At 57.9% G+C, this 27622-nt stretch overlaps 6 protein-coding genes across 6 annotated transcripts; all 6 read left to right on the top strand.

Moving 5' to 3' along the window:
- Positions 1-5015: 5015 nt before the first annotated feature.
- LMJF_36_6270 (putative chaperone protein DNAj) lies at positions 5016-6053 on the top strand (the record flags this gene model as incomplete). Its single annotated transcript, XM_001687163.1, has 1 exon — positions 5016-6053. One exon carries the CDS (start codon positions 5016-5018, stop codon positions 6051-6053), a length of 1038 nt encoding a protein of 345 aa, XP_001687215.1.
- A 1222-nt stretch (positions 6054-7275) lies between these two features.
- Positions 7276-8559, top strand: LMJF_36_6260 (putative carboxypeptidase; the record flags this gene model as incomplete). Its single annotated transcript, XM_001687162.1, has 1 exon — positions 7276-8559. One exon carries the CDS (start codon positions 7276-7278, stop codon positions 8557-8559), a length of 1284 nt encoding a protein of 427 aa, XP_001687214.1.
- Positions 8560-10491: 1932 nt separating this feature from the next.
- On the top strand, positions 10492-11385 carry LMJF_36_6250 (putative small G-protein; the record flags this gene model as incomplete). The annotated part of the gene is made up of 1 exon (XM_001687161.1): positions 10492-11385. One exon carries the CDS (start codon positions 10492-10494, stop codon positions 11383-11385), a length of 894 nt encoding a protein of 297 aa, XP_001687213.1.
- Positions 11386-15684: 4299 nt separating this feature from the next.
- LMJF_36_6240 (conserved hypothetical protein) lies at positions 15685-17964 on the top strand (the record flags this gene model as incomplete). The annotated part of the gene is made up of 1 exon (XM_001687160.1): positions 15685-17964. One exon carries the CDS (start codon positions 15685-15687, stop codon positions 17962-17964), a length of 2280 nt encoding a protein of 759 aa, XP_001687212.1.
- A 961-nt stretch (positions 17965-18925) lies between these two features.
- ARL-3B (putative ADP ribosylation factor 3) lies at positions 18926-19462 on the top strand (the record flags this gene model as incomplete). Its single annotated transcript, XM_001687159.1, has 1 exon — positions 18926-19462. One exon carries the CDS (start codon positions 18926-18928, stop codon positions 19460-19462), a length of 537 nt encoding a protein of 178 aa, XP_001687211.1.
- A 2419-nt stretch (positions 19463-21881) lies between these two features.
- On the top strand, positions 21882-26288 carry LMJF_36_6220 (putative flagellum transition zone component; the record flags this gene model as incomplete). The annotated part of the gene is made up of 1 exon (XM_001687158.1): positions 21882-26288. The coding sequence occupies one exon, from the start codon at positions 21882-21884 to the stop codon at positions 26286-26288; it is 4407 nt and encodes a 1468-aa protein (XP_001687210.1).
- Between the last annotated feature and the right edge of the window lie 1334 nt (positions 26289-27622).

Below are 27622 nucleotides of genomic sequence, written 5' to 3'. Positions count from 1 at the left end.
GGAACAAAGGAATACCTGCTTGTCTGCGTGCTTTCGTGGTCTGCCTCTTTTTCTTACCTATCTCGATATGAGTGTCCCTCAACTCTTTAGTAGTGACCCCACTCTTCTCCTTCTGTTCCACGAGCTTAAGTGAAACAATGCAATGAAAAAAAAAACAACTAAAATATGCAGCGCCAGTGTACTTCGCGTGTTCGACGTGCTTTAGCTGGTTCGTGCAATCTCCAGCCTACCCTTTTCCGCCTTCTTTTTTAGTACGTTCTCCACACACGTTTGTCGTTTTATTGCTGTTGTCTGTGCTTATGTAGCTTTTCTTCTGTATATCTCTGCCTGACGCACACATGCACTCCGTTACGTGCTTCATCTCTCTGCCTTTTCCCCCCTCCATGGTGTTGTTGTCGGCCGTCCTTTGCTTTCTCTCTGCTTCTTTTCCTTTACCTGTTTGCGTTGCTCCAGTGCTTTCTCCTTTCCTCCCCCGTCAATTCTTCCCTTTCTCTCAACCCCCACTACACCCACCCCATTCCCACACCACGACACACATGCACCAAGTTTTTCCCCTTCGTTTTCTGCTTTGTTTGCTGGGGAGGGGGTGATAGTGGTGGCTCTTCGGTGCATCTATATGTGTCGATGCGTCGCTGGTGCCTTCGCACTCTCCCTCTTTCTTTGTTGCCGACCATGTACATGGCGTTTGCACTGATGCAAAATGCAGGTGCTGGTGCATGTCTTCGACAGGGCGACGAAGGAGACCGTTTGGTCTTCTGCCCCACCTCCTCCTCTGAATGTCGTGATTGAGGGGACAGCTCTGCCTCTTTCTTGTTTTCCGCTCTCGGCGCCTCTTCTGCATGCTCGTTTGCTCACTGAATCACGTGGTGCTGTTGCCCTGTCTGCTGCTGCTTCTGCAAAAAGCAGTGAGTTCTCGGTGAGATGGGGCGGGGCTGGGACTCGTGACACGGCGGAGGCAATAAATCTACAATCACAGCGTTCCACAATGAAGGCGACAGCGATGGGCAAGGGACAAGCAGCGCAGGAGGAGGAAGAGGGTGGCAAGAAGGACAGAGGCAAAAGAAACCGACATGGAGGAATATATTCACGCGAACTATTTTAGTACAAAAACGAAACGAAAACACATTCGAAAATGAAAACTATAGAGAGTGACGTAACAAAAAGTAAGAGCACCGCTGCCTTACTGTATGCGGCTCTTTTGAGAGCAACCCAACGATTCACTGCCACGATCGCGTCTTTTTTTCTTTCTCCCTGTTGCGTTTTTTTTTTTGCTCGCACGAGAGACGTCTGCTTTATCCAGCGTGCATATAACAGCACACGCATACATAGTTAGGCTTGCTTCATTTCAGCTTTCGCTCGTTGTGTATGTGTGTGCCTGTGCTCGTCTCTTGAAACTTCTCACTCTTTTCTGTTGTGTTGTTGTTTTTCTTCCGCTCCTTTGCTTTCGCTCTCTCTCTCTCTCTGTTTATGGCTTTCCCCTCTTCTTTCCCTCCCTGTCGTCCGCATGTCGATGTTCACTTCTTTGTTCATTTTTTTTTGTTTTGGGGTTTTCGATTCCACTTGAGCCACGGAAGGAAGCCCACACATTCTTTGTTCTGTCCTCCCTTCTTTTCTTTGTGTTTCCCTTCGATGTTAGTGTTCGACTGCTATTACGGAAGTACGCGTAAAAAGAGTGGAAAGCAATCGAAAACAAAGCAGATGTGAGGTAGCTCTATACCCCTATACGTATAGTCGGCACTCGAGTCTCTCCCCCCACCCCCGTTGCTCTGCCCCTTCCTTCGCCTGCGTTCTGTGTCTATAACGAGGGGGCAAGAACGACGTGAGGGCGCATCACGTACGTTGATAAACCATTCTCTAATACAGCCCAACCAGCAAGATGGAAACGAACGACAAAAACAAAAGAGTGAGTGAGAGAGACATCAAACAACTGTGGCAGAAGCGGCGAGGAACACCATCAGGCGTCGCGCGAAGAAACTGCCGAGACCTCGGCGTACGCCTAGCGGGGAGGAGGACACTGTAGAAAATGATGGTAAGAGAAGCTTTGGAGAAGGGCACCAATCGACCACACACACAGATTCACGAGCTCGCGCTCGTGTTAAGTGGAGAGGAGCGTGCGAAGAAGCCGAAAAAGCAACGGGAGGAGACCCCTTTGCAGATGCCCACAATAACACCCCCTCTTTCCCGTTGGCACATACCAGTCCTGTGTCTGAAGAAAAAAAAGTGCAAAAGAAAAGCAAGGAAGGAAGGTGCAGGAGGATTCGTGAAACAAGAGCGAGCGAGCGAATAACAAGAACAGAAAAGTGCCGTGCATCGAGAAGAATCTCAGCCAAGATGCACCGAAAAGCAGCACTACCGGCAACGCATTGCTGCTCGTTTTCCTGTTTTTGCTCCCCCTGGTGTTTCGTGTGACTGGCGTTTTCCCCTTTTGCCTCCCGTCGTTGTGTATTTCTGCGCATTGCTCTTGCTCCCCCGAACTCGAGGCGCGCGACGAACGTAGGTGGGCAAAAAAATGGGCAGCGCTGCTCCTTTTCGTGTCGCTCTTTAGCCTGCTCGTTGCCTCCCCTCTCCCTCCCTCGCTGTCAATGTGCTGCTTGGCCCCCTTTTCGTTTTTTGTCATTTTTTTCTGTGTGTGTGTGTGTGTGCGCGTGCGTGTTTGCCCTTCACGAGATAGTTGGACGTGCGCACAGTGTCTTCTCGTCCTCCTCCACGCACTCTCCTGTTCACTGCATCCGTCAGCGAAATGCTTTTCTTTGCCGGCGACAACTAAGAGAAGACACAAACACAAAGAAGGGCAAGAGGAGGAAGATAATAGTAATAGGAGCACAGCAAAGAGAGACGGAGGGAAGGAACGAAGGAGAGAAGGATCGCACGTGCACAAGGTGCCAAACCACACAGCAGTATACGCAGAGCGAGAGGGGGACATGCTCGAGTCCGAACTTCTCTCCTCAGGCTCTTTTCACTTCCCCGCACCCTCCTTTACTCTCTCCTCCGGCCAGCAAAGAAGCGAGCTGGTTTGTGTTACTGCTCTTGTGTCTCTCTCTCCCCACCACCGTTCTCCATCTGCCCAGGTCGCATTCATGGTCGGCTTCGGAGTTGTCCTCTTCGCCTCCCGCCTTTTGCTCATTCGCGTGGGGCTGTCACGCCCGTTTTTGTTTTTGTTTTTCGTTCTCGTGGGGCTGTTTGTTTTCTTCTGTCGTGTACCTTGCCAGCGCCTTTTCCGTCTCGTAACTTCTGAATTCGACTGTGATGACGCCACAGCAGCTGCCATGACATGAGCGATACAACCCGAACCACACAAGGTCAAAGAAGTACCACCTGTGTCGACTTGGTTTGAGGTGGAAATGTGTGCTTGGTGTCGCGTGCATCCACAAGCGCGTGGGCCATGATGGCGGCGGTCGGGATGGTGCCCTTCGCCCCATGCGCCTAAGCGTGTTCTATCGCTGGTACATTGCTCGATGTACGGAACGGAGGAGGCGAGCCCCCCACGACAGAGGGAAGGACGCTTTTGAGAGAGGGTCGCGGTGGCACTGTAGTCTCTGCAGCGTGGATGCGGCGCGCGCGACGGAAAGAGAAAAGAGAACGAAGGAGGTGGTGGAGAGGGGTGTGCGGCGGTGACTGTGGGACAGGGCTGGTGACGCTTCCCTGTTTTTTTTTTCGCGTTGAGACACTGCGCCCATAGCAGAGGAACCGGTGTGAGCTTGTCACCACCGCCGCCATTCTTTTTCTCGTATCGTCTGCACGCGTTCGTGCAACCTGCGCCATCACATCCTTCTCAGTCCAGAGCTTCGATAGAAGACCACCGTCATCACTTATTTCTCCGCACGCTGCCACTTCTCGTCTCTCTTCTCTTGCACACGTCTGTGCTTTCTTTCTCTCCTACCGCGACCGGGTGCATATGCGCTTATTGGGTTTGAGGGCCCTTGGCGCACCCCCTCCCTCCCTTACACATGCGTGCTCACGCGTGACGCTTGACAGCTCTCTGCAGGATTACGACACATTTTCCTGTCTGTGCCAACGAAAAAAAGAAATCATCAAGCGCAACAGTTTTCTACAGACTTTTCGACGCACATACACGCAGACAAAAATCGAAAGTCGCACAAACACATCCCCCACAGCGTAGCATCAGCAAGAAGGAATCAGCGAGATTCTGTCTTCGTCGCCACTGCTGCCGCTCCAGTCTCTCCGTCTAGGCATACAAACGCGCGTGCGGCATACGTGCATATTACATCTTATGTATGTTTTTTTCTTTCCTCCATCTTCTGTGTCCCATTCCCCCCTCCCTCACACACACCCTTTGCGCTGTTCTGCTCAACAGCTCTTATTTTGTCTTCTACTTGTGAGTGCAAGCTCTTTCCTGTTCCGCCGTCTTCTACGTTTCTCCGAGGCCGCCTGTTTTTACCCTGGCCTTGCGTCCGGGTGACTGCACTGCCTTGACTGCTCACTCACTGCGGCTACTTTCGTATTGCACGCCGTTTCCTTTCTTGTTGGAGCGTGCATGGGGGTTTCGTTGCGAAGCAAGCTCCCGCACAGCCCAGTTACTCGCTCCCTTGGCACTCTGCTCTCCGTATTGAGGCGTGCGCGAGAGTCGCCGTGTCGCGTGTGATACCAGCTCTCCCTGGAGCGAAGGTGTTGCCGCAGCAAACACACCCGAACCAGCAGACGCTTTACAACGAATTGTACAAGTGCTAACCCACAGCGTCAGCGATAGAGCGGAGAGGAAGGAGGGCAACACCAAGAGAGCCTGGAGCAGGCAGCGTCAATACCGCACGTGCTGCAGCATCCGCCTCCCTCTCGAGAGCCGAAACCTTGTGGCAGACCACAGTGACATTTCAACGTCATTACGGCACACGGGTGCAGCCGCACCAAGGACTCCGCCTTCGCCCCTCACCCACGCATGCACACACGTTTGATCGACGCTCGCGATTGTTCTCGTGTTTCCAGGCGTGCTCGTGTAGGCTGTTTAAAGTTGTAGAACGTGGCTTGGAAAGGACGAAGCCGCACAGGGTATAGAGACAATGGGTGTGGACTATTACAAGGTGCTTGGCGTCAGCCGCAACGCCACGCCAAATGAGATCAAGAAGGCTTACCACCAGCTTGCTCTCAAGTATCACCCAGACAAGAACGCTGACAACCGGGAAAAGGCCGAGCGCAAGTTCAAAGAGGTGAGCGAGGCGTATGACGTGCTCAGCGACGAGAAGAAGAAAAAGATCTACGACCTCTATGGCGAGGAGGGCTTGAAGGGTGGAATACCGGAGGATGGTGGTGCCGGTATGGGCGGCGCAGGCATGCGCTTTGGCGGCATGCCGGGTGGTATGCCAGGCGGCGTCCGCGGCGCCACGTACCAGTTCTCCAGCACAGACGCCTTCAAGATCTTTAATCAGTTCTTCGGCACGTCGGACCCGTTCGCCGGGGGAGAGGCCTTTGGCGGCGGTGGCCCGGGCCTCCATCGCGTTTTCCGCGGCTTCGGCGGCCCGGAAGGGTTCGCGTCGGGCTTTGGCACCCCACAGTCGTCTCCGACGCGTGACGTGCCGCCGATGGAATACACGTTCGCTTGCACGCTGGAGGAAATCTACACTGGCTGCACAAAGAAGTTCAACGTGTCGCGCAACATGCCATCTGGGCCGGAGAAGAAGATCTTTGAAGTGAAGGTGCTGCCAGGGTACAAGAAGGGCACGAAGATCCGCTTTGAGCGTGAGGGCGGGCAAGTTGAGGGTTACCCACCAAACGTATTCGCAGACATGGTCTTCATTTTGGACGAGCGGCCACACCCACGGTTTGAGCGACGCGACGCGGACCTTCACACGACCTTGCACATCAACCTCAAGCAGGCGCTGCTCGGCAGCACTGTGTTCGTAAAAGGCATTGACGGCCAGACAATCTCCCTGCCTCTTAATGGCGTCAGCAAAAGTGGCCGCAAGCTGCGCGTGTCGGGATCCGGGTTGCCTGACCGCAAGACGAACCGCAACGGCGACTTGTACGTCACCATCGCAGTTGACTTTCCCGACTCGCTGACCGAAGACACAAAACGTTTGATTGAAAAGTGTACCTTCTAGCCTGGTTGCGGGTGTTTGCGTGTGTGTTCAGTGTGAGAGAGGAGGGTGGTACGTCGGACTGCAGACAGTACGTGTCGTGCCTGACGCGAGTTTACCGGCCGGCGCTCTTGGTAGACATCTTCGCGACAATGCTCTCATCCTTGTCCTCCACAGCTACCTCGGATGCTTGATATATAGGGGCTTTGCGTGGTGTTATACGCAGGCAGCCTTTCCTATGCGCGCGATACGTAGGCAATGGATCGTGCCTGCCGCCATCTCGTCAGCATCCGCGAACCTTTTCCCTACGATAAAGTATCATATATCTATATTTTTTTTCTTTTACACATCTCGCAAGAGAGTCGCATCAACGTACACAACAAAGAAAGAAAAACAAATATAAGGCACTCACGTTTGTCCACGCGTCGTGTTCAGTCGTCTCTTCCTCGCGGCGCCTGCGCCATCGAAAGGGACGCTGAACACGAAAACAACAACAACAAAAAAGGAAAACCGCCGCCCGAGCAACAACAAAGAAAGGAAAGAAAGCAGAAAAAGTTGATACAGCTCCAACTGCCACGTGGCCCCCCCCCCGCCCCCGCCCCTCATCAATCACGTCAGCTACATGGCGCTAGACGGCGCCTGATCTTCATCGAAGAGGCACTGATTGTGGTCGCTCGCCATTCCGCAACGAACCTTTTTCTGCACACTTGACATGCTGTCGCTCACCTCCTCTCCATTCAACACTGCACCTACCCCCAAGCATTCGCAAGTGTGTGTGCGTGCGCAATGATGCTTCACAAGGAGCACCCTTAGCGCCCATCGAGGCGCTGCGCGCCCCTGTGCTGCGTTTCGCGGCCTTGCAGCGATTCTCCGCACTTTCTCTGTTTTTCAACGTCGTACCCCCTCGCCTGCACCCATGTGCAACCGCTTGGCGACCTTACGAACAAAACCGACTCACATGCGGACCCTCACCCCCACCCCTCAGCGACACCATGCAGGCGTACGAGGAGCTGAAGCAGCTGCATCTACAGCTGCACAACCTGCGGCACTTTCTTGCCCTAGGTGGGTGGGACATGCAGACCATGATGCCGCCGAAGGGCGCGACGGCCCGCGCGAACGCGCTTGCGGAGCTGGAGGCGCACGTGCGCCAGCTTCACACAGCGCCACGCGTTGCGCTCCTGTTGAAGGAGGCGCTGCTGGTTAAGGACGAACTCGCCGAGGTGGAGACCACGCGAACCTCCGCGAAATGGTGCGTCTGCACAAACTTGCGTCGCAGCTGCTGGAGGAGCTGCTGCGGCGCAAGGCGCGGCTGACAACGCTGGCACAGCAGCTGTGGGTGAAATACCGCGCGGAAAACGACGTTGCTGCGTGGCTGCCGACGCTGCAGGAGCTGGTGGACCTCGAGCGCGAGGAGGGCCGCCTTCGAGCCGGCACGAGCGGGAAGTCCCCGTACGCCGCACTGCTCGGTGCCAACGAGCCCGGGATGACGGTTGCGAAGCTGGACACAATCTACGCGGAAATCAAGTCGCGGCTGCCGGCGCTGTACAGGGAGGTGCTGGAGAACCAAAAGGACGTGGACGCGAGCCTCACTGAGCTGCAGACGCCGATCTCGAAGGAGAAGCAGATTGCGCTTGGCCGGCAGCTGATGACGGACGTGTGGAGGTACGACTGGGGCGCCGGCCGCTACGACGAGGCACCGCACCCGTTTGGTGGGATGGTGAAGGAGGACGTGCGGATGACGTACTACTGGTCGCCGGACAACTACACCAAGTGCCTCCTGGCGACGATCCACGAGACAGGACACGCCAAGTATGAGCAGAACTGCGGGCCGCGCGAGCTGCTTGGGCAGCCGGTGTGCGAGGCGCGATCCGGCGGCATCCACGAGACGCAGTCGCTGCTGGCGGAGAGGATGATAGCCAAGTCCGCTGCGTTCGCCGAGTACCTGACGCCGCTGCTGAAGCTGCACCTTGGCGCGCAGCCAGGGCTCACGGTGGAGAACGTGCGCAAGCTCAACCAGCTGGTGAAGCCAAGCTACATCCGAACGCTCGCGGACGAGGTGGGTTACTCTCTCCACGTGATCCTGCGCTACGAGATCGAGCGCGACCTGATCGAGGGGAGCCTGGAGGCGGTGGACGTGCCGCGGGTGTGGAACGAAAAGATGAAGGAGTGCATGGGCCTGGAGACGCTTGGGCGTGACGACCTCGGTTGCCTACAGGACATCCACTGGGCTGCCGGCTACTGGGTGGGCTTTCCCGCCTACACGATCGGCGCCGTCACCCAGTGCCTCCTTCCTCCCCGCCCCCAAGCTCGACGAGCTGCTGCTGAGTGGTGCTCGCGGCTTTCCTCTGCTCTGCAGGACACGCCACAAGTTCCCTGGCGTGTTCTGCTGCCTTTGCGCTGCGCTGTGCTGTTTGCACCGCTTCATCGCATGCTCCTCCGACCGCAGACTTCAACGCTTGCGGCTTCTCTTGCGCTTCCGTTTTTTTCCTCTTTGTGTTCGTTTCGCTTCTTTTCGCGCGGTGTTTTTTAGTCTGCGCGCGCGCACTCCTGTTTTCCATTTGCTCGTTTGCACTCGGAAATTGTTGAGGATCAGGTCCGTATCTCCTCATCCCCTGTCTCTGCATGCAGAAGGTGGCGTATGCGCAACGGCGGCAGTGGTCGCAGCACCTGCCGACGGCACGCAGAGAGCATGGTTCCCTGACTGCCACCGCTCCCGGACCAGGTCGCGCTACCATGCACACGGGCAAGCTGGACCCTCGCTAGCTAGCTCCTGCGTTGGCTGGCGTGCGCTTGTAAGGCAAGCACGACTTCTATGCGCTCGTTCACCTCACGCGTAGCGGCCCCTCTCCCCTCGCCCACAAAAACGAAAAACGAAGCACAACCGCGCGCGGTGTTATGGTCCTACACCGTATTGTGCGTACGTACTTGCAACCGATATTGTTGCCCCAGAAACTGCGAGCCGCTGCTTTCGTCGTCATTTTTGCTGCTGCACCGCAGCTTGCCATCTTCGGATTGCCACGTGTTGTGACGATGCGTGTACCGTGTGGGCCAGTAACGGTTCCTGCTTAGCCGCATCCTGCACGTTAGCATACCAATCCGCTTCGTCGCACTCCTTCACCCGCTCTCCCTCTCCCTCTCCCTCTTCTCTTCTCTTGCCGGCTCCGGGGCGTACGGCTGAGGGTGCGACGCCTTAAGAGGTACATGTCGTTTGATGTGAAGCTCACACGCTCACCTCTCTTAGCTCTAGTGTCTTGCTTTGGCGTGCTGGGGCGCTGCTTCTTCAGGATCGCCAGACGTGTGCTACGGAGCGCTGCCCAGAAGTCGACGTGTTCTCGTCGTTCATTGTGGGGGACGTCTGAGTTGCACAAACAGCACGCACTGCTGTCTGACAGTTTTTTTTTTTGTTGTTGTTGCGAGCTGCGATTGTTCTTTTTCCGTTTTGCCTTTGCTGATTTCTCGCCCTTTGTGTGAACCGCTCTTGGAGGCACCGCCGCAGCGAATCCGTGCATCTTCTCACTCTGCGCTGCTTTTCTTTGTTAGCCGAGATTGCTGAATCATTGACGGCTGCTCGTCTTCCGGTAGCATACCTGGAGCTGAGCCGAACAAGTCAGGAGGAGAGGTGACGGCGGGTTGCTCGAGCCACTGGTGCATGGGGGGGGGGGAAGTACTTCCCCATCGTCGACTTTATTTTGATGTGTGAGGGCCACCTCTTTGCACTCCTCTCGGTTCCGTTCTGCTGGCAGTGCTTTTCTGTGGTCCTTTTTCTCAGAGGAAGAGAAGACCTGTGACGGGGCGCACACACGACAAAGTATTGTGACGCGTGTTTTGCTTTTGCTTTTTGTTTTTGTCTTTGGGGGGGGGGCGGATTCGGGGGTCGCGCTGGATCACCAGCCTGCACCCGTGCTGCCACCACTGCTGCGCTTTATCGCGAAGAAAAGACACCTGTAGCTCATTCGTCCTGCGCACTGCATCGGAGCGGGTGAAATCGCTACATTGACTGCCAAGCCTTCCTTACTTCCTCCTCATCTAGCTCCAACACACGCCACCATACACACGTGAGCATACGCTCTTCTTGTGTGCGGTAAGGACCCAGTGACTCGATAGCTGGTAGGCGTCTGTTTTGACGGCAGGGCTATCCCTCCAGTTTAGTTCTTTCGTCATTCTATTACTATTTTTTTTTTGAACGTGATTTTCGCTTTCGCAACCCTCATCCTGTTCTCTTCGCGTGTCCCCGCGTGTGCCCAGGTGCGTCAATCCACAACTAGAGAGACACCTCATCCAGTCATCACGAGAGAGCTTGACAGCTCTCTCTCTACCTCCCTCTGCGGCTGCCGCGTGTGCTTCTCTGCCGTGTTGCTGACCGAGTCAGCTCATCAAACCTCACCAGCACTGCCCTACTCCCCGTTTCGTTTTTTTTGTTGGTATTAGTAGAGCTTAGAGGCATCCGCGCGACAAGAGAGCCATGCTGTACGACGAAGAGGAGTGCATCAAAGTCATCGTGGTGGGCGATGGCAATGTTGGCAAGACGTGTATGCTGCGCCGCTTTGTGAGGGGCGACTTTGTCGAGCAGTACCGCAAGACCATCGGTGCCGAGTTTATGGAAAAGGATGTGTTCCTGCGGTCATCCAAAACGATGGTGAAGCTCATGCTTTGGGACACCGCAGGGCAGGAGGTGTTTAACGCGCTCACGCAAGCCTACTACCGCGGCGCTGGTGCTGCCATCCTGACGTTTAGCACTGTCGATCGCGACAGCCTCATGAGCATAGCGGGGTGGAAGCAGCGGGTCGAGTCCGTTTGTGGTTGTATCACGATGGTCTTGTGTCAGACAAAGTTCGACCTCTCTCACGAGGCCGTCATTACCCATGCGGAGGCGGAGGGGCTCGCCAGCCAGCTCGAGGTGCCACTTTTCCGCGTGTCCGCCAAGGACGACTTTAATGTCAGGCAGCTGTTCGAGTTCACGGCGCAGCAGTGCGTCGAAAACTCGGCGCAGGATGAGGCGCCAGTGGACGATATGCCGAACGGTAATCGCTTAAATGACGGAAAGAAACCGACGGCAGGGGCGTCCGCCGCGGCGGCGTCGTCGATGACTTCGGATGAAAAGCATGGTGGCGCTAGCGTGCCTACCGCACTAGCGCCTAACGTGGCGGCTACGTCGTCATCTCCCCCAGCAGCCGGAAATTCGAGTTTCAGCAGCGATGGCGTCAAAGACGCTGTCAGCAAATCGGTCAAGTCAAAGAACGGGGGCAGGAACGAAACGGAGAAGGCGTCGTCGAACGCGAAAAACAATGTGACGCTGAGGGAGCAGCACAGGCAGGGACATCACAAGAAAAAGCGCTTCAAGTGCTCCGTTTGCTAGACTGCTTGCTGCGGCTGCTGCGGCTGCGGCTGCCTTTCCTTGCCTCTGCTTCACTCTTTTCTGAGCTCATCCAATTTTGTTTCATCCGAATCAGAGGGTTAGACAAGCGCGCGGCGTTTATTCGCGTGGGCGTGCCTGCTGGACAGAAGGCCTGCCATCTCCCCCCCCCCTCTCCACGCAGGTGTGCTGGTTGTACGTGCGTTGCCTTTGTCGGTGCCGCAACAGCTTTCTTCTTTAGTGTGCTCCGTCACCCTTCTTCGCGTCATGTCTTTCAGGTCACCGACTGCTGTGTTTTGTGCCGCTGCCTCACTGCCTGCTCGTTTTTCTTTTCGCTTTTCTTTGGGCTTCGATCTTTTGGTTTACTTCGACTCGGTTTTGTATAAATGTAAATTTTTTTGTGTGTGTGTGGGGGGGCGCTTCGTTCTCTTTAGAGGCTCCCCTCCCCCCTTTTTCCCGTCAACAGAGCCCATCCCCCCTACACACACACACACACCACTCCTCAGGTGCCGTTTGCTATGAGGGCGTCCGAGCAGGCGTTGCGCCGGGTGTGCTACGCGCGATTTGCCGACAGCTCGAGGCTCAGAGCACACCTCATTTCACGCCATGGTCATGCACGCAGCGACCAGAGTACGCACATCTCGCCCGCACCGCGTGTGGCCCCTCCGTCGGGTGTCCATCGCTGCGCCCCTATGCCCTTCTTCAGGCTGACACGCTATGAGCCCTTTGTGCGCCGGCGCACGTCTCTGCGCGGGCCCCTTCCGCTTGGCATACCCACGCCTGGCAGAGGCGTGCAGACTCAGGAGAGGGTGGAATGCCCCTGCCGCCACAGACTCATGGCGGCGTCCCACCTGTCGTGGCGCATGCGAGGGCCAGCCATGCAGACACGCCTCCCCCACCCTCTCGGCGGCACCCACGGACGTGGGGGATGAAGACAGCGAGCCCGCCAGACAACACCGCTGCCAGGTGGTGTGCCGCATCTGCCCGAGGCACGCGGTCGTCAGGAGAGCGCGAGTGATGAGCGAGAAAGGCGCGAGGACGTCCACACCGAGGAACACCACGGTGCACGTGCGCGCACTGTGCGGCACCTCCTTCATCCGACCAGGTGGGCTGATGAGGCGCACATGCCGGCCGCACCACATTGCGGGATGCCGCGGCTCGAGGCCCCTCAGCGCGAGGCCTGGCACACAGGCAGGGTGTGCAGGGTCGCTCAGAGGGAGCCTGGCCTGAGGCTGGCCAAACCTCCCCCCTGAGCTCACCCGGCATGTGCCCAGACCACCACCCCGCTGCTCCACGCACGACAGCTGCCCTCCGCCTCCACCCTCGAGCTGGACCCTGCACGCGGCCCGCGTGCGTCAAGACGCGCAGTGCACACGGGTGCGTCTGGCGCCGATCACGCAGCACGTACGCGAAAGATGGCACGAGGACGGACACGAAGTGCCCACAAGGCGCATGGTCCGATTCGACAGCAGGGACGGCTCGTCTTACACGACAAGGATGTGGCCGTGGTGCAGCAGAAGGCAGGTGAAGTGTCCTTGTGTACGCGTGTACATTTTTGTGGGCGGCTTCGTGGTGAAAGGACGCGTGCGAAACATACAATGGATTTTTAACTGCGCAGCGGTATCTCCCCCTTTCTGTAGACGTTGTTACCAATCCCACCCTCTCTGTGACGGTGTGGATAACTGAGAACGCAAAGTCACAGAGGTGAGTGCGCCAGCCGGTGGACTCTCGTACTCACGCGAGGGAGGCGGACAGACGGAGAAGCACGTCTTGTTCCACAACTGGCACCTTTACGCGTTTTTTGTTTTCGTGCGCATCACGGGGGATGAATGGATACGGCTGGATGCTGTAGCGTCTAATCATCACATCCCGAAGCAGTCGTCTTGGTGAGCTTTCTCTGCCATATTCGCGAATACCAAAAGTTACCGGAAGCTTGCAACCTCCGCACTATGCAAACGAAGGTGCGCTTCCACAGAACCGCTTCATGTCAGAGGTTAGAAGGTGGGCAACTACGGATGTGGAGGGAACGGCAACGGTCTTGCGTGGCTCTCGTGTTGCTCGAGGTGTCTGTTGGACAGACAGGAAGGAAACGAGTAGAACACGCCCGCCCGCACACGCCCACCAAGTTCCACGGACATGCTCGCCATCTCCATCACAAAAGACCGGAGCAGAGGGGGGAGAATAGCACTCTCAATCAGTCATTAACACGAAAAATGAAACATTAGAGAACATCGCCGAGATATCGTGGGGACGCTGGCATCCGGTGAACGAGTCGTGATGCTGCATAGTTCTCGACTTTGTACACCAGCGTAGGAGAGAGAATGACGTGTGCTGCTCTCATGACCTGCCGACTCAGATCTCTATCTCTTGCTTCTCCAATCCTCCCGCCTGTCACACTTCATTTTCATTGATCTGCTTACCTTTTTTCCTACCTCCCGTTGCTGGAGGCTACTTCTGCCGTGCTTACTGACCCCGCTGCACTCCGCCGCCCCCCTATTGGCCCTCCTCCTCCTCCTCCTCCTCCCCTCTCCTTCTCTTGTCTTGTTGCGGTTGTTGCCATCCTTTCTTTTTTTTTCTTGCACGTCTGTATCTGTGTGTGTTGTACGCTGCGGTCCTTTGTTTCCCACTCCTTTTTTGGTAAACTCGCACCGCTCTGTTTTTTTCTGTCGCTGGCTGCGCTGGATTTCATCTCTCTCACTTGCTCCTTCCCCTGCTCTCCTTCTCCCCTTTGTGCGTGTTGGTCTCTCCCTCTCTTTCTGTGTGTGTGTGTGTGTCGGTGTGTGTAGGCTCGAAGTGGCTCATACTGCTTCTCTTCCATTTTCGATTGTCTTGGTGACGCGCCCATCAAGCCCTTTTTTTGTTTTTCTGTCTCTCTGCCCCTCTTTTTCCTCTGCTGCCCCCCCCCTTTTTTCCTCTTCCCTCATGTGGGCGATTGTGCGTGCACATGCCTGCGTGCATGTGTGAGCACTTTTCTCTGCTGCTCCTCTGCTAACCAGCAAACGAACGAGATGGAGAAAGAGCGACGGGTGCGACGATTGCGCCCTCCGCCCTCTCCGTGTTCAGTCTTTCGTGTCCCTCTCGCCGCAGCGTGCGCGTTCGTTTTGCTTCTCTGTCTGTTGTGTAGCCGCGGTGTCTGTGGGTGCGCCCGCAAGGAGGTAAGGCCGTGACGTCCTCTCTCCCTCCCTCTTCCCCCCCTGAAAAAAAAGGTCCGATTTCTTGCGCGAAGTTGCATGCGTGTGCGCCGACGCTGACTCAAACGCGCCTTCACGGCTTCATCGCAACACGAAGGGAGAATACACACACACACACACACACACACACACACACACACACACACACACACACACACACACACACACGAGCACATAAATAGGACCCGGAAGGTGCCCCTTACTCTAGCCACGATGGGTGAGCGGAGGGACGATGGTGGAGGGACTTTGACAGCAAAGGCTGTTATCGACATCGCTATGTGCTGTTGCCCCTAGCGTCGAACAGATACCCTACGGTTACTCTGAGGCCGGATGCACTTCTTCTAGTGTCACTGCACTCTTCTGTTGCCTGAGTTGCTGTCTACTAGAAGAATGCAGCGACCATTGAATCCGTCGCGCGTGTGCACTGGTGCAGCTTGTCCTCCATTTTTCCTCACTTCAGTTCACATAGTTGCTACTGGTTCTCACCTCAGCGTGTCTGCTTTCCTCTTCGCCCTCGGCTCTCTCCCTCCTTCATGCGTTTTTTTTTTTGTCTACACTTCAGCGTGGCCTGGCCCGTGTTCTGCGCGACGAGCTGAATGACGTGGAAGATCAAACTGTGCTGTGCACCTTCGTTGACCTATCCGCAGAGTTTCCCTGGGTCGTCCTCACGCACCGGTGCACACCCCTACCCCACACGCTCGTGGCACTGGCTGAACTCTGCGTACACGGGCTTCTACGCTGATGAGCTGGCCGTGACCACCTCAACAAAGGAAAGCGATAGTCACCGACTACCAGAGAGAGACGGCAGCTATCAAGCGCATGCTTGTGCACTCGAACAGCTGCACCGCATGACGAAAGCGACGCTTGAACACCCACCTTCGCGTCTCCCTTTTCCTCGCTGGCACACACACACACACACACATATCACCCCATTATTGCATTCCCCCGTGTTCGCTGTTGCCTTGTTGCTGGTTTTTCTTTCTTCCTTGATTGGTGCATTGCCACGCCGTTCCTTTTCTTTTTCGCGTGGCGCTTGTGCGCTGTAGCGTGTTCTCTGCTTGCTCTGGTTTCACACTTGTGTCTCCATACGCGTGGCTGACCTTCCCGCTTCATGTCTGTCTTCTTTTTCAAAGGAGGCTCTCCGGTCCAGATCCTGTGTCACCCTTTTTCGATCATGGCTTTCATCAGCTACCTGCAGTCTCTGTTGGGCCCCTCCACGGCTTCCTCCGACCGCACTTTGAGAGGTGGCAGCGGCGCGTCGTCGCAGCGGTTGGGTAGCGGGGTGTGGCCCCTCTCGGCTCAGGTGCGGGAGGAGATGAAGAGGGGCACGCGCTACAACATGAAGGTTGTGCTGCGCGGCACCCGTGCGACTGGCAAAAGCACTTTGATGGCGCGTCTAAGCGGCCACCCGCTGCCGGCGCGGTACACCCCGTCTACAGAGATCATCGCTTCGACCATGCGGTTGCAAGGGGAGCTTTGCGCCCCACACGAGGGCACGAAGGTGGACATCTGGGAGATCGTTGAAGATTGTCGCCAGGGATCCACCTCGTCCTCGTCGGCGGACACCGGCGCAGCCATGGCTGGCCATATCCCAACAGTCCAGCTTCACGAGGCTCTGCGTGTGGCGGCAGATGCACGGTTGCTCGACATGTACGCCGGGTGTCAACTCGTCATATTCATGATCGACCCTCGTCAGCGCAGTTCATGGGAGTACGCGAAGCAGGAAACGCTGCACGTGCCCCCCACGAGCTGCATCCTGTACGCCCTGAACTTCTCCGATGTGGTGCCGCTCACCGGCGCCAGCGGGGCTGTCCGACTGGATGAGGTGGAGGTGTGGTGTAACCGCGTCCGTCGAGCAACCACGGGGCTCGTGCACCGCGTGCTAAAGGGTCACCAGGCTCCAGCTGAGTTCTCAGTGCGTCCCATGACTGCGATGCTGAGCGCTCAGACAGGTGCAGGAATGCTGGGCGTGGTGCGAGCTCTGCACGTGGCCAGCACCCTGGTCCGCATCACAGCGGAGGAGGTGCGAGCTCAGCAACTCTTCGCACTCCTAGCGCGCCAACAGGCCGCACCTATTGCTGGTCTCGATTCAACATGTACCCCACCAAACGGCACAGCATCAGTTGGGGGCGCCCGTGCCGACCAAGCACCAGCGCCAGGGAAGCCGCCGCCTGCCGAGGCGCTGAGAGCCGGACCGCACACCCCAGCATCATCACCGCCTCTGTCTCTGAACGCTTCTGCAGGATCTTCGTTGAAGACAGCAGCGTACACTTCAATGACAGATGCTGCGCAGGCTTCGGATCACCCCTCTGTGGCGATCACTGAGGTGCAGGCCAGCACGACACCAGCGTTGCAGTCGGACTCTGGAGGCCTTCGAATGCAGCACCGCTCCAGCGCTGTTGTGACATCCGTCAGTAATGGAACCAGCTACGTAAACGGGGGCGGGAACGGCACGCATCCGCAACAGACCTCGCTCACCCGTCCGATGAGCGACGCGGAGGCCATGAGGCTGTTTCTGGGCAATAGCGACTGCGATGCGTCGGGCAAATCGTCGCCTCGCTCGTCCTCATCCTCCTCTGTCTCGGGTGCGGCGAGTAGTCGTGCCTGGGTGACGGCGAAGCGTCGCCCTGTCGCGCATCCGTCCGACGCCGAGACTGCACAGCTGTCAACCCTGAATCGAACACCTGAAGGGCTGGCACAAGACGACTCTGCTGCGGCTAATGCCAACGCGGCCGTCTCTGGTTTGACGGCCCCATCGCTGTCGGAGGAGCTACCATCTCCGCTGCCCGCTTCCCAGGTTGTGCGACCGCTGGCAGAGGACGTGGTTGGCTCCGTGGCTGCCGATATGGTGCACGACGTCAGTATGTCCGTGGACGACTTCTTCGCCGAGGAGGGAGAGAAAGACGAGTTGGACGGCGCAGCGCCAGTGGTCGATCCTGCGACACCGACCTCTGATGTCCATCGGTCTGTGGAACCTGGCTTACGCACTGTACGCACCTTGAGAACACAGCGCGTGGTTCCGAGGGCAAACATTCCCGCCTCTGCTCAGGCCGCTGCGCCAGACCCTGTTTTACAGGCCGACGTGTCCATTATCCTCGCGCAGATGAAGGCTGCGCTCACGGCAGATGTGCCTACCGCCACTGCGGGCAGTGGTCCGGACGATGCAGTGGTGCGACGCGCCACTGAGCTTGACTCCGCGCAGCAGGAAACGCAGCTAACACAGAGTGCGAAAAAGCTACGGTACTTGGCAATCGGCGACTCTGAGGATCGTGGGAACCGCCGCCACCACCGAAAGAAGCACAGTGATGCGGCGGGCGGGGACGCGGTGGCCGCCGCGGCTGGGGAGCCGGAGGAGGTGGACAATGGAAGCTTTGACTTAGTTCTGGTGTAGCGATGCGGTGGCTGTGATGGAAGTGATTTCAGCACGGTGAGGAAGGCGAGGGGGAGGGGAAGCGAGGGATTGACTGCGTTGAGGACGTCGGTGGCGACTCTCTCGCACGAACCTCTTGCACATCCTATCTGCACGCTTCTTCGCTTCATTTTTTGTCGACTGTCCCCCGCTGCCTACCTACCTCGTCTCCATCTATTTGCAGAGGCCGAACGGAGATGAGGACCGGGAGAAAAGGGAGCCCGACATGTACGTGCAAGAGAAGGCGAACACCGCCAAACTGCCTCGATATGCACGGGGAGTATTCTGGCTCCGCAACTGCATGCATGCGCATACATGTGCGTCTCTCTCTCTCTCAGAGGAGAGCTCTTAGGCGTTTGTGTGTTTGTGTGTGTGTGCGTGCGCCAGCGTCTTTCGCCTTGAGGTCGGCGCTGCCTGCGGCTTCTATTTTGCGGTTCTTCCGTTGCGACGTTCGCATCCCTCCTTTTTCCACCTCCTCAGCGCGCAGGATGGCTGTCAACTCCGCTGCCGACTCAGCGAAAGGTACCATGCCCTTTTGCCTGTCCTTAGCCGCCTCGCCGTCTGTGTGATTCTGTTACCCTCCTCACCTTCCTTCTCCACGTCCCCTCTCTCTTTCCTTCTCTAACTTGACCGGTTGTGCACTTTGCACACCTTGCAGCAGTGGATGTGATGCCGCGGGAGAGGTGTGCGACGTGCAGGGATACATGCTCCTGTCAGTATTCTCATCTGCGCTTCTCCAAACGCTTTACTTCATGCGTGTGCGAAGCTCGTCGCCTTCCGTGCGAACGCCTTGACCGCCACCTCTCAACATAAAGCAGTAACGCGCATAAGCGTGCACGAGGTGTGTGTGTGTGTGGGGGGGGAGAGCAGGCGATGACACGCTGCCTGTCGCGCCTACGTTGACGAAACAGTTATTGCACGCGAGGACGAGGAGGCAGCTGTCATGGGCATCTTAGACTTCTTGATGCGGATCCGTCCCACGAGTAGACCGGCGGGTATTTTGATTCTAGGTCTCGACAACGCTGGCAAGACAAGCATCCTGCGCCAGCTCAGTGACGAGGATATCTCGCACGTCGCGTCCACGCAGGGATTTCAGATAAAGAAGCTCGTTACCGGCGGAATCAAGATCAACGTTTGGGATATGGGAGGCCAGCGCGCGGCGCGCTACTACTGGCGACAGTACTTCAAAGAGGCGGACGTCGTCATCTACGTCATAGATGCGGCTGATCCTCGGCGCATCCGCGAGGCACGTCGTGAGCTGGAACACCTGCTGGAGGAAGAGAAGGTGGCGGGGGTGCCAATGCTTGTCTTCGCGAACAAGCAGGATTTGCTGGGTGCAATGCCGGTAGAAGAGGTCTCCGTAGCACTCAACCTGACAGATTTGCGAGACCGAAGCTGGCACATTCAGGCGTGCTCAGCCAAGACAGGCGAGGGGCTGGATGAGGGCATCAGCTGGGCCGTGAAGCAGGTGAAGAAGTGACCAGCTATATCGCTTCTGCATGCGTTGCCTCTTCCCCGGTAAGGATCTCGGCTTGTTCTCCCCGTTTCTTTCTCTCTTTCTGTGTGTTCTGCTGATGGCGCGTTTTGGTGCGGCGTCTCTGATTCTCGCAATGGCTTATTCAAACGACTTCGCTGTGCCGTAGCTTGTCCGTGCTTAGTTCCGTGTGCGCGACTGCCTCGTGAGCTTTTATGAGATCCGTTTAATTCGGTGTGTGCGGGTGTGCGTGCGCGTGCACGCGCCAGGCCCATCTTGGCCATCACATGTGTCTTTGGTGCGACGTGCGTAGACGCCTTTTCCGCGTTCCCCCCTCCCCCCGTGCGCATGTGCGTAAGAGCCTTTTTTTTTTTTGCTACGCCTTCCTCATGCACCCCTCTGCGGCAGGGAGACACCGCGCTGCGGTGTCTTGGCGTTCACCACCTCAACTCCGTGGCTTCGCCACACAGAGCCCTCCCTCTTGTATTCTTTGCCAATGCTGAACCTCCTGTGGTGCTGACAGGGTCATATACCTTCGACCTGGGTAAGTCAGCGCGATTCACTGCTACTGATGCCAGCGGCGAGGTCCTATACGGCGTTGCGCTGGAGCGACCTGCGAAAGTGCACACGCTTGTACCATCCACACGATTAGGCAGCGTGTCGGCGTGACTCGAACGGATCTCACCCGACTCTCGCACTGCCCTACTGGTGTGGGGAGTCTGAGCGCCATCCCAAAGGGGGATGCACTAGGTGTGTCGACCGACACAATGGGGGAGCGGCTGTGAAGCGACCCGAGAAGCGGGCGGGCGCATCGAACTTGAGGCCGGGTCCGTGCTCCGATAACGAAGTCGGCGCATTGCTGCAATGCTTGTCCAGCGCTGCCTCGCGTCAGACAGATGGGGCCTGTGGCAGGGTAGGGGTTCGAGTGGGGTTGACCTCTTGCTCCATGGCAGAAAACGGATGTACGGTAAGGAAATACCTCGTCGCGCCACTTTCTTCCGTTGTCATCGTCCTTCTTTATTTTGCGCCCGTCGTTCCCTCTTTCTCTCTGTGTCTTTTGCTTGCGCGTGGCGGTGGCACGGCGATGCGAGAGAAGGGGATATCGGCGAGTGTCGAAGGCGACAGAGTCGCGGAGAGCGATAGTGTTAGCGGGTGTGTGCCTGCGAGCGAAGGGCACACGCGTCACTTTCGTGCTTCGAATGTGTCCTTCTTTTTGTTTGTGCGTGCGTGTGGTATAGTCCGCCGTCCTTCTTTTTTTCTTTAAACCATTCCTATGGCTGCGCGTGTCGGCTGCAACCACAGCTTCACTTTTTTTCCATCTCACGTTCTCCTTCACCTCGTCGCTAACGCAGCACTCCCCTCCTCTCCACTGGTGCACTACTTCCCCCCTCCACACACACAAGCGTTGATGCGCATATCCGACTTCACTTTTTTAGCACACAAACGCGGTTTTACAATAGCTGACTTGCTTGCTCATCCACGCCCCTCCCCGGTGTGTCTGTCTCTTGCGCATCTGTATGTAGGTCCTGCACTGCAGCCCACAGAGATATGCACCGCGGCAGCAACGCACGGGATCGAGCGGAGAACAACATCTCCCCACCCCCTCTGGCGCGCTCAAAGAAACGAAAAAGCAAAGCATCCAGCAGTCACACTGCACAATGGCTTGACGCGCACTCGAAAAGCAAAGGGTGCTCGCGGACGGCGTGTCTCTACTCGGCTCTTTGGTGTGACTGTTGTTGGGTTACCGGCCGTTACACGTCAGCCTTTCTTTTCTGTGCGTGCTTGTGCAAGCGTCACACGCCCTGCGCGTTGGTCGGTGCCCTTTGCGGGCTTCGCTTTGCAAGGCGAACTCCACATGCTTGTGAGATGCAGGCAGCGGTGCATTGGCTTCCTTCCTCTTATCTTCCCCATCTTCGCTCTTCGCCAGCGTTCGCATTCACTCTTTCGCTGTCGCCCATCGCCCCAGAACTCACCAGTGTTCAGACTCGTCTGTCTGTGACGTCCCTCTTCGTCTCTCATCATTCACTGAGACAGACACGGCGCATGTCTCTTTTTTCCTTTTTTTGCAAAGTATCTGCCGCCCTTACACGTAGTTCACTCTTTGCCCCTCCCGCTCATTCTCCATACGAGAGAAACCCTCGCCGTGGCACTCGAGTCCACGCTTCGGTTCTCTCGTCCTTCTCTTTCTTGCCTCCTCTGCAGAGACATGCACCGGCCTGCGTGACAGCTCTCCGCGCTTTATTATTCTTTGTTTTTTTTTTTTTTTTGAAAGTCACTGGGAGAAAGGGAGGGAGGGATAGGCGGCAGGGTGCACAGGTGAGAGACCGCAGCCCTCGCACCGTATCAGCCGCTGTTTTAGTTATCTGGCGCTTGCTTCACGCTCTTGTTCCCACTTGAGTGATACACGCCATCTGCCACCGAATTCATGTCAGCAGAGCACCACTTGTGCCCGGCCGAAACGGCCGAGGAGGGCATCTATACTCGCTCTCCCCTCACGGCAACGGAGGAGGCAACACAACTCTTGCCAGGCAGTCGCTTCCTGAGCACGATGGAGTTCAAGCGCATCTACCTCGGCGGTGGCACTGTCGGTGATGCATCGACGGCGGCGACCGCACGTTGCTCAAGCACGTCCCCGCCTGGCACCTTTGCGGAGCCTGCGCATCTGTCTTCCCTTTTCACAAGTTCTGCCCCATGGGGCACACATGCCAGTCCATCCCCCCATGTCATCCGTGCTCCGCGCAAGCCCGCCACCGACACTGCTGCCCGCTTCCATAGAAAAGGCGATGACCGAGGAACAGCGCGTCAGCTCCGGTATTTGTACGGCGGTGCGGGTGGCCGTATACGTGTACTGGCAGCGTCTGAAACGCACACATCCTCATCTCGACGAACAGCGGCACCAAGACCCTCCGCGGATGAGCACAGGCCATATAGCGCAAAAACGCTAACTAGCGAAGCACCACAGGTCGTTGCGCCAGCTACACTGTACTCAGCGCACACGCCTCTGCCGCACCAGCTGCGCTCGCGTGTGCACTCGGCCCGCCGTGCCACGTCGCCGTCAGTAACGAAGAAGTTCGGCGCGGAGCCCCTGCCTCGTAGCCAGCCGCGCACAGAGGATGCATGGTTCGCACTGACGCGTGAGCTGATGAATACGAAAAGCGAGGTGCAGAACCTTCAGCAGCAGCTGCAGCACGCGCACGTCCTGCTACGCTCTCTGCACGGCATCACAGACAACACAGTCGACGAGGGCGCTGAAGCCGCCGACGCGGACGCTATCGCGGCTGTTGACACGGCAGCAGCCGTGGCCACAAGCAGCAAGTCGACGAGTGGCAGCGCCCCGGAGGTGAGTGGCCCCTCTTCAGAGCTGCCCCGTCCGAGAGAGTACTGGCAGCGACGCGCGTACTTTTTGATGAAGCAGAACGAGGAGCTGCAGGCGGAGTCTGACCGGCTGCGCCGCGACTCGCGCAGTAGTAAAGTGCGTGCTTTGCTGCAGGAGCTCCAGTCCGTGCGCGGAGCGCTTAGTCGGTATCGGAGAAAGGCCGGCGTTGCAGCTGCGCCGTCGCTTTCTGCCAAAGAACTGGCATCGGAGTCTGGTGGCCCAGAAGCTGATCTAGGCATCCCTCCGCACGACGACGGAAAGCTGGCAAGCAGTCCTCTGGCACCGCGGCTAACGCATCGGGGTGGCGCGGCGTCGTCTCTCGAACCCGCCGTTGATGATGCGTTTCTCCACCAGAAGGACGACGCCATCCGCGGGCTGCAAGAGCGTCTTCGCCTGCTGACACGGCAGTACGAGCAGACTGATGCGAGGCTCATAGAGACAACGCGAGAACTGGAGGATATGACGCACCGCCACTGCGCCATGCAGGTGGAGTGGAAGGCGCTGGTGGAGCTCCCGCAGGAACTCGCTCGCACGCAGCAGCAGTTAGCCGTCGCCCAGGCGCGCCTCCTCGACTGTGACCGAGAAGTGGCGGCGTTCCACCAGGTGTTCGACACTCAGTCGTCGCCCGCCACGCTGCGCGCCATAATTGACGAGCGTGATCACCTCGTCGAGCTTCTGCAGCAGAGTCACGAAAGCGAGGCAGCCTTGCGCGACGAGGTGAAGGCGGCACAGCAACAGACGGTACAAGCTATGGAGAAAAGGTATCAGGTGCAGTGCGCGGAACAACATGCCATGGCACGCGATCGCGAGGCGCAGCAGGAGGAGACAATACAGAAACTGCGGAAGCGAGTCGCCGCCCTTGAGCACGTGCTGGAGGTGCAGAGAGAAACATACGAGAGGCAGCTGGCAGAGTACGCGGAGGAGCGTGAGGCGCAGCTGACAGAGCGGCTTCTCGAGTCGCTGCGGCGGCCCGAGACTGGAATGGAGAGTATTGCCCTATCCGCTCCCCGTTCACTTGGTACAGCTGCGTCGGTGCGGCCCACGCTGCCAGACGGGCAGCCACCCACGACTGGTGTCCCCCGTCTTGCGGCATGCGAGGCGTCACTACTGGCGACACCGACAAGTGCCTCATCGTCGCTACGCTGTCCAAGCGCCGAGCACGCACAGACGGACCCGATGCTGCGGACAACCAGTTTCCTTGAGAGTGTGACGTCGCCCTGCAGAGCAGGAGGCGCCGCGACTGCCACAGCTGCGCAAGACGACGACGCCTCTCCCACCGACAGAGTCGCAGGCAAGTCCACACTCTCTTTCATGCCGGATACAGCCGACAGCAACTCCAGCTATGACTCACTAACCGGCGACAGCCAAGACGACGTGACGTCGCTTTCCTCTGCGTCGGCGCGTCAATCGCGTCGCCTCATCGGTGGCTCGACCTCTTCCACGACGCAGACACGTGGCGGTGAGCGTGTGCGCGACGTCACGGTGCGCAAAGAGCTGGTGGACGACTGCGCTGCTGCTGCGACAGACGAAGCGAGGGTTACAACGGCCTCCTCGAGCTCCACGGATGACTACAGCGACGGCGAAGGTAGCCATGGCAATGACGAAACAGTAGAGAAGGCCAGCGGACCAGACTCAGGTTCCTCCGTCGTCTCCTCGGCAGACTCTTCCCTCCAGCTCACTTCCTGCGCCGAGGGCGCCGCCAAGCAGCAGCAGACTGTCCCGAACACGATTAGCACCGCCCCCACCAAGACCCACAGCTACGTCATTGATCTCCCTACACCGCCGATTGCCGTGGGTTCACCAGTTTCCATCCTTATCAACCGCACCACCATGACTGGCCCCCTGTTCTCCTCCAGTGTGCGGGCTGTGGTGCACTCGCCCGACGTCAGCTCACAGCGGACAGCGTCGGCCGCAGACCTCACCCACACACAGCAGACGCTGCCAGGTATCAGCGAGGCCACGAGCAGCGGCTCATTCTTGGCCTCTTCCTCAACTTCTTTTGCGTTGGACTCGCCGCATTCCGGCGACGATGATGGCCGAAGCCCCCGTGCAGATTCCTACCAAAGTGAGCCACACGGTGGCCCGCTGCAGCAGATGGAAAAAGGCGGCGTAGCGAAGTTCAACAGCAGCACCGGCTCTGAGTCAGCAGCGCTGGCGGAGGCTGCCACGCGGCGGATGCCGTCTCTACCCGATCCCAATGTTGTGGTGCCGCTCCCAACGTTCCCTGCGGGGCGGCAGTCGCCTGAGTCGGAGGACGCGGTCGCGACGGCTCCGTTCGCGGCGGCGCCGCGCGCAAATGAGTGGCGATCTTCCCTTTCGTTCGTCTCCTCTCCCGGCGCCAACGCGGCGACGACCGCGCACCCACGGGGCGGTGTGCCGATCCCGTCTCCTATCGCTGTTACTCCAGCTGTTGCCTCGACTTTGTACCAGCAGCGACGCAGCAGCTCGTTTATGGTGACTGGCGCCTACAGCGACGACGACTTCGGCGGCGGTGGTGCAGGGATGGGTCGAGGCGGGGTGAGTTCCCGCATGCTCAGCACCGACCACAGCACGACCGTCGATCTCACCAATCAGTACTCTGGCAGCGCCTCTTTTGATTTTGCGGGGGCCCTTGCGGAGCGTCACCGCCTGGAGGACATGCAGAACGCATTTTTATCTTTTCGGCGGTCGTCGACCGCGAATGTAGCCATTGGTGGCGACGTCAGCGGGGAGACGTCTGCCTTCCCAATGGAGGGGTCTGGGAACACCAACAGTGGGCGGTTTGCTGTGATGGGGACAGGGGCGGTGGGGCTGCGCAAGACCCCATCCCCTCTCGGCTCCGATGCCTTGGAAGTGAGCGAGCACGTTCTCTTTGCAAGCTATCAGAACGACGACGCAAAGGACACGGGAGCAACGGCAGCCATCTCAAATGCCTTGCGGCAAGGTGAGGATCGGGCCTCAGGCGAGGGCGGGAGTGCCGGCTCTGTGGACGTGCCCTACCCTGACGATGACGAAGACATGACCTCCAGCATCTCTGCCGACCGCGTCACTGCCGGGACGCGTGAGCGAGAAGAGGCGCCCCTTGCCGATGCGCTTCCATACACTGCTCCCACCGGCGGCAGCGCTCGTAGCAGGGTACCAAGCGAGGATGCTTTAGCGGCGAAGAGCCCAGCGCCGGAAATGATGCAAAGCAATCTTGCTGTAGATGCTGCCCGTGACGCCTCCTCTTCTCCCATGGCGATTGCCTCGTCACTTGGGAGCTATGGCGACCTCGCTTCAAGCGCGAAGACGCCCCCGCCGGAGGAGCAAGCAATATTGTCTTTTGGCTTTGAGGACGTGGGCACAGCGACGTTGCAGGCCGGGGACGTCAAATCCGCTGCGCCGCCTGCTGCCGCCGCGATCACCGAAGCGGCTGCCGTGCCATCTTTTGTGCCTCTTCCCCCGAGAGTGGCGGTGCCTGCGCCGCCCTCCACCTAGGCACCTCAGCTGTAGCGCTGCCAACACGAGCGTGACTCGGGACGACATGCGGCGCCTAAAGTCACTCTTTCGAATAGGACGTGACAGGAGTGTTTGCAGGGGCGCCTTCCTAGCGTGTCCAGGCGTGCGCAGGCGAGCACCTTTCGCTCAAACACCGTGTGCATTCGCACACGGTTCTCTTCTCCGTTTGTAGATACGAACACGCGCGTTCACGCAGACCTCCCCTCTTTCTCTTATGGTGCATGGGACGTGGTCCGGCTCGACATGGACGCTAGAAGGGACCCTAGAGCTAGGCCTACGCATGCTAGGCGCATAGTAGCGGATGCATAGAGACGCAACGCAAAAGCGAAGGTGCACCGACCCTTTTGCGGGTGTTTACCGATGAGCGCACCACCGCCACGAGCCACGGTGGGGGAGCGTCTTGCTGCAGTCGTCATGGCTGTAGCTGAAGAGGTGCCCCTCCTACAATACCTCATTATACTCATGCGTTTTCTTTCTTCTTTTGTTGCCTTGGATGCGGTTCAGCTCGGCGCGTGTTGTGCCCGTGCCACCCGCTGTGCGTCTGCGCCTTATGCTCGGCGTCCTTCTCGTTTCCCGAGCCCAAGAGGTTCATACATGTGGAGCCGCGGCACGTCACCTCCGGCGTTTCCCCTCCGACAACCTTCACATGACTACGCTTACGCAGGTGAAGGTGTGTAAAGGGAATTTGGCGCATGAGATGTGTCGCGTGTGTGTGTCTGTGTGTGTCCTCGGGGCCCACTCTCTCGCATGCTGCGCCTCACCGTCTCATCGAATGGGCCGCTCAAATACTTCTCCGTTTTTTTTTCGTTTTGCTTCAACGTTGCATTTTTGCGTGCACGGCTGCGTCCGGTACAGTATGAGTGGTGGTTAGGTGAGCTGCCTCGGCGTCTACCGCAGCTGCAGCAAGCAATACCCCACAGCCTCTGATTCAACGCGAATGCGTCCTGCGGCGCTGGATGAGCAGGCACGAACACACAACACACACACACACACACACAACACACAACACACACACACACACACACACACACACACACACAGACAGGGAGACGTACGCTTCCCAGTTCCACTTTCTACCAAGGAAAGCCCTCTGCTCTTTGTTTGACGCCACTTTCACCAGCTACCACGAGGAATACAAGCACGACCGCCTTCGGACCGTGGAGTCACTGGTACTTGGTTCACGGAGCACAGTTTCGTGTGCGACAGCAGCACAAGAGCAACAACAACAAAACGAAACGTCAAAGAGTGCATGGCCTGCGGACGATACGGTGGGTGGTGAAGGAGGGTAACACGACGAACGTCACAGCATGACA

This window comes from Leishmania major, chromosome 36 (assembly GCF_000002725.2).
Source record: "Leishmania major strain Friedlin complete genome, chromosome 36".
Lineage (NCBI taxonomy): Eukaryota > Euglenozoa > Kinetoplastea > Trypanosomatida > Trypanosomatidae > Leishmania > Leishmania major.
The sequence above is the reverse complement of the archived record's forward strand: the minus strand, read 5'-3'. Positions and strand labels throughout refer to the sequence as shown.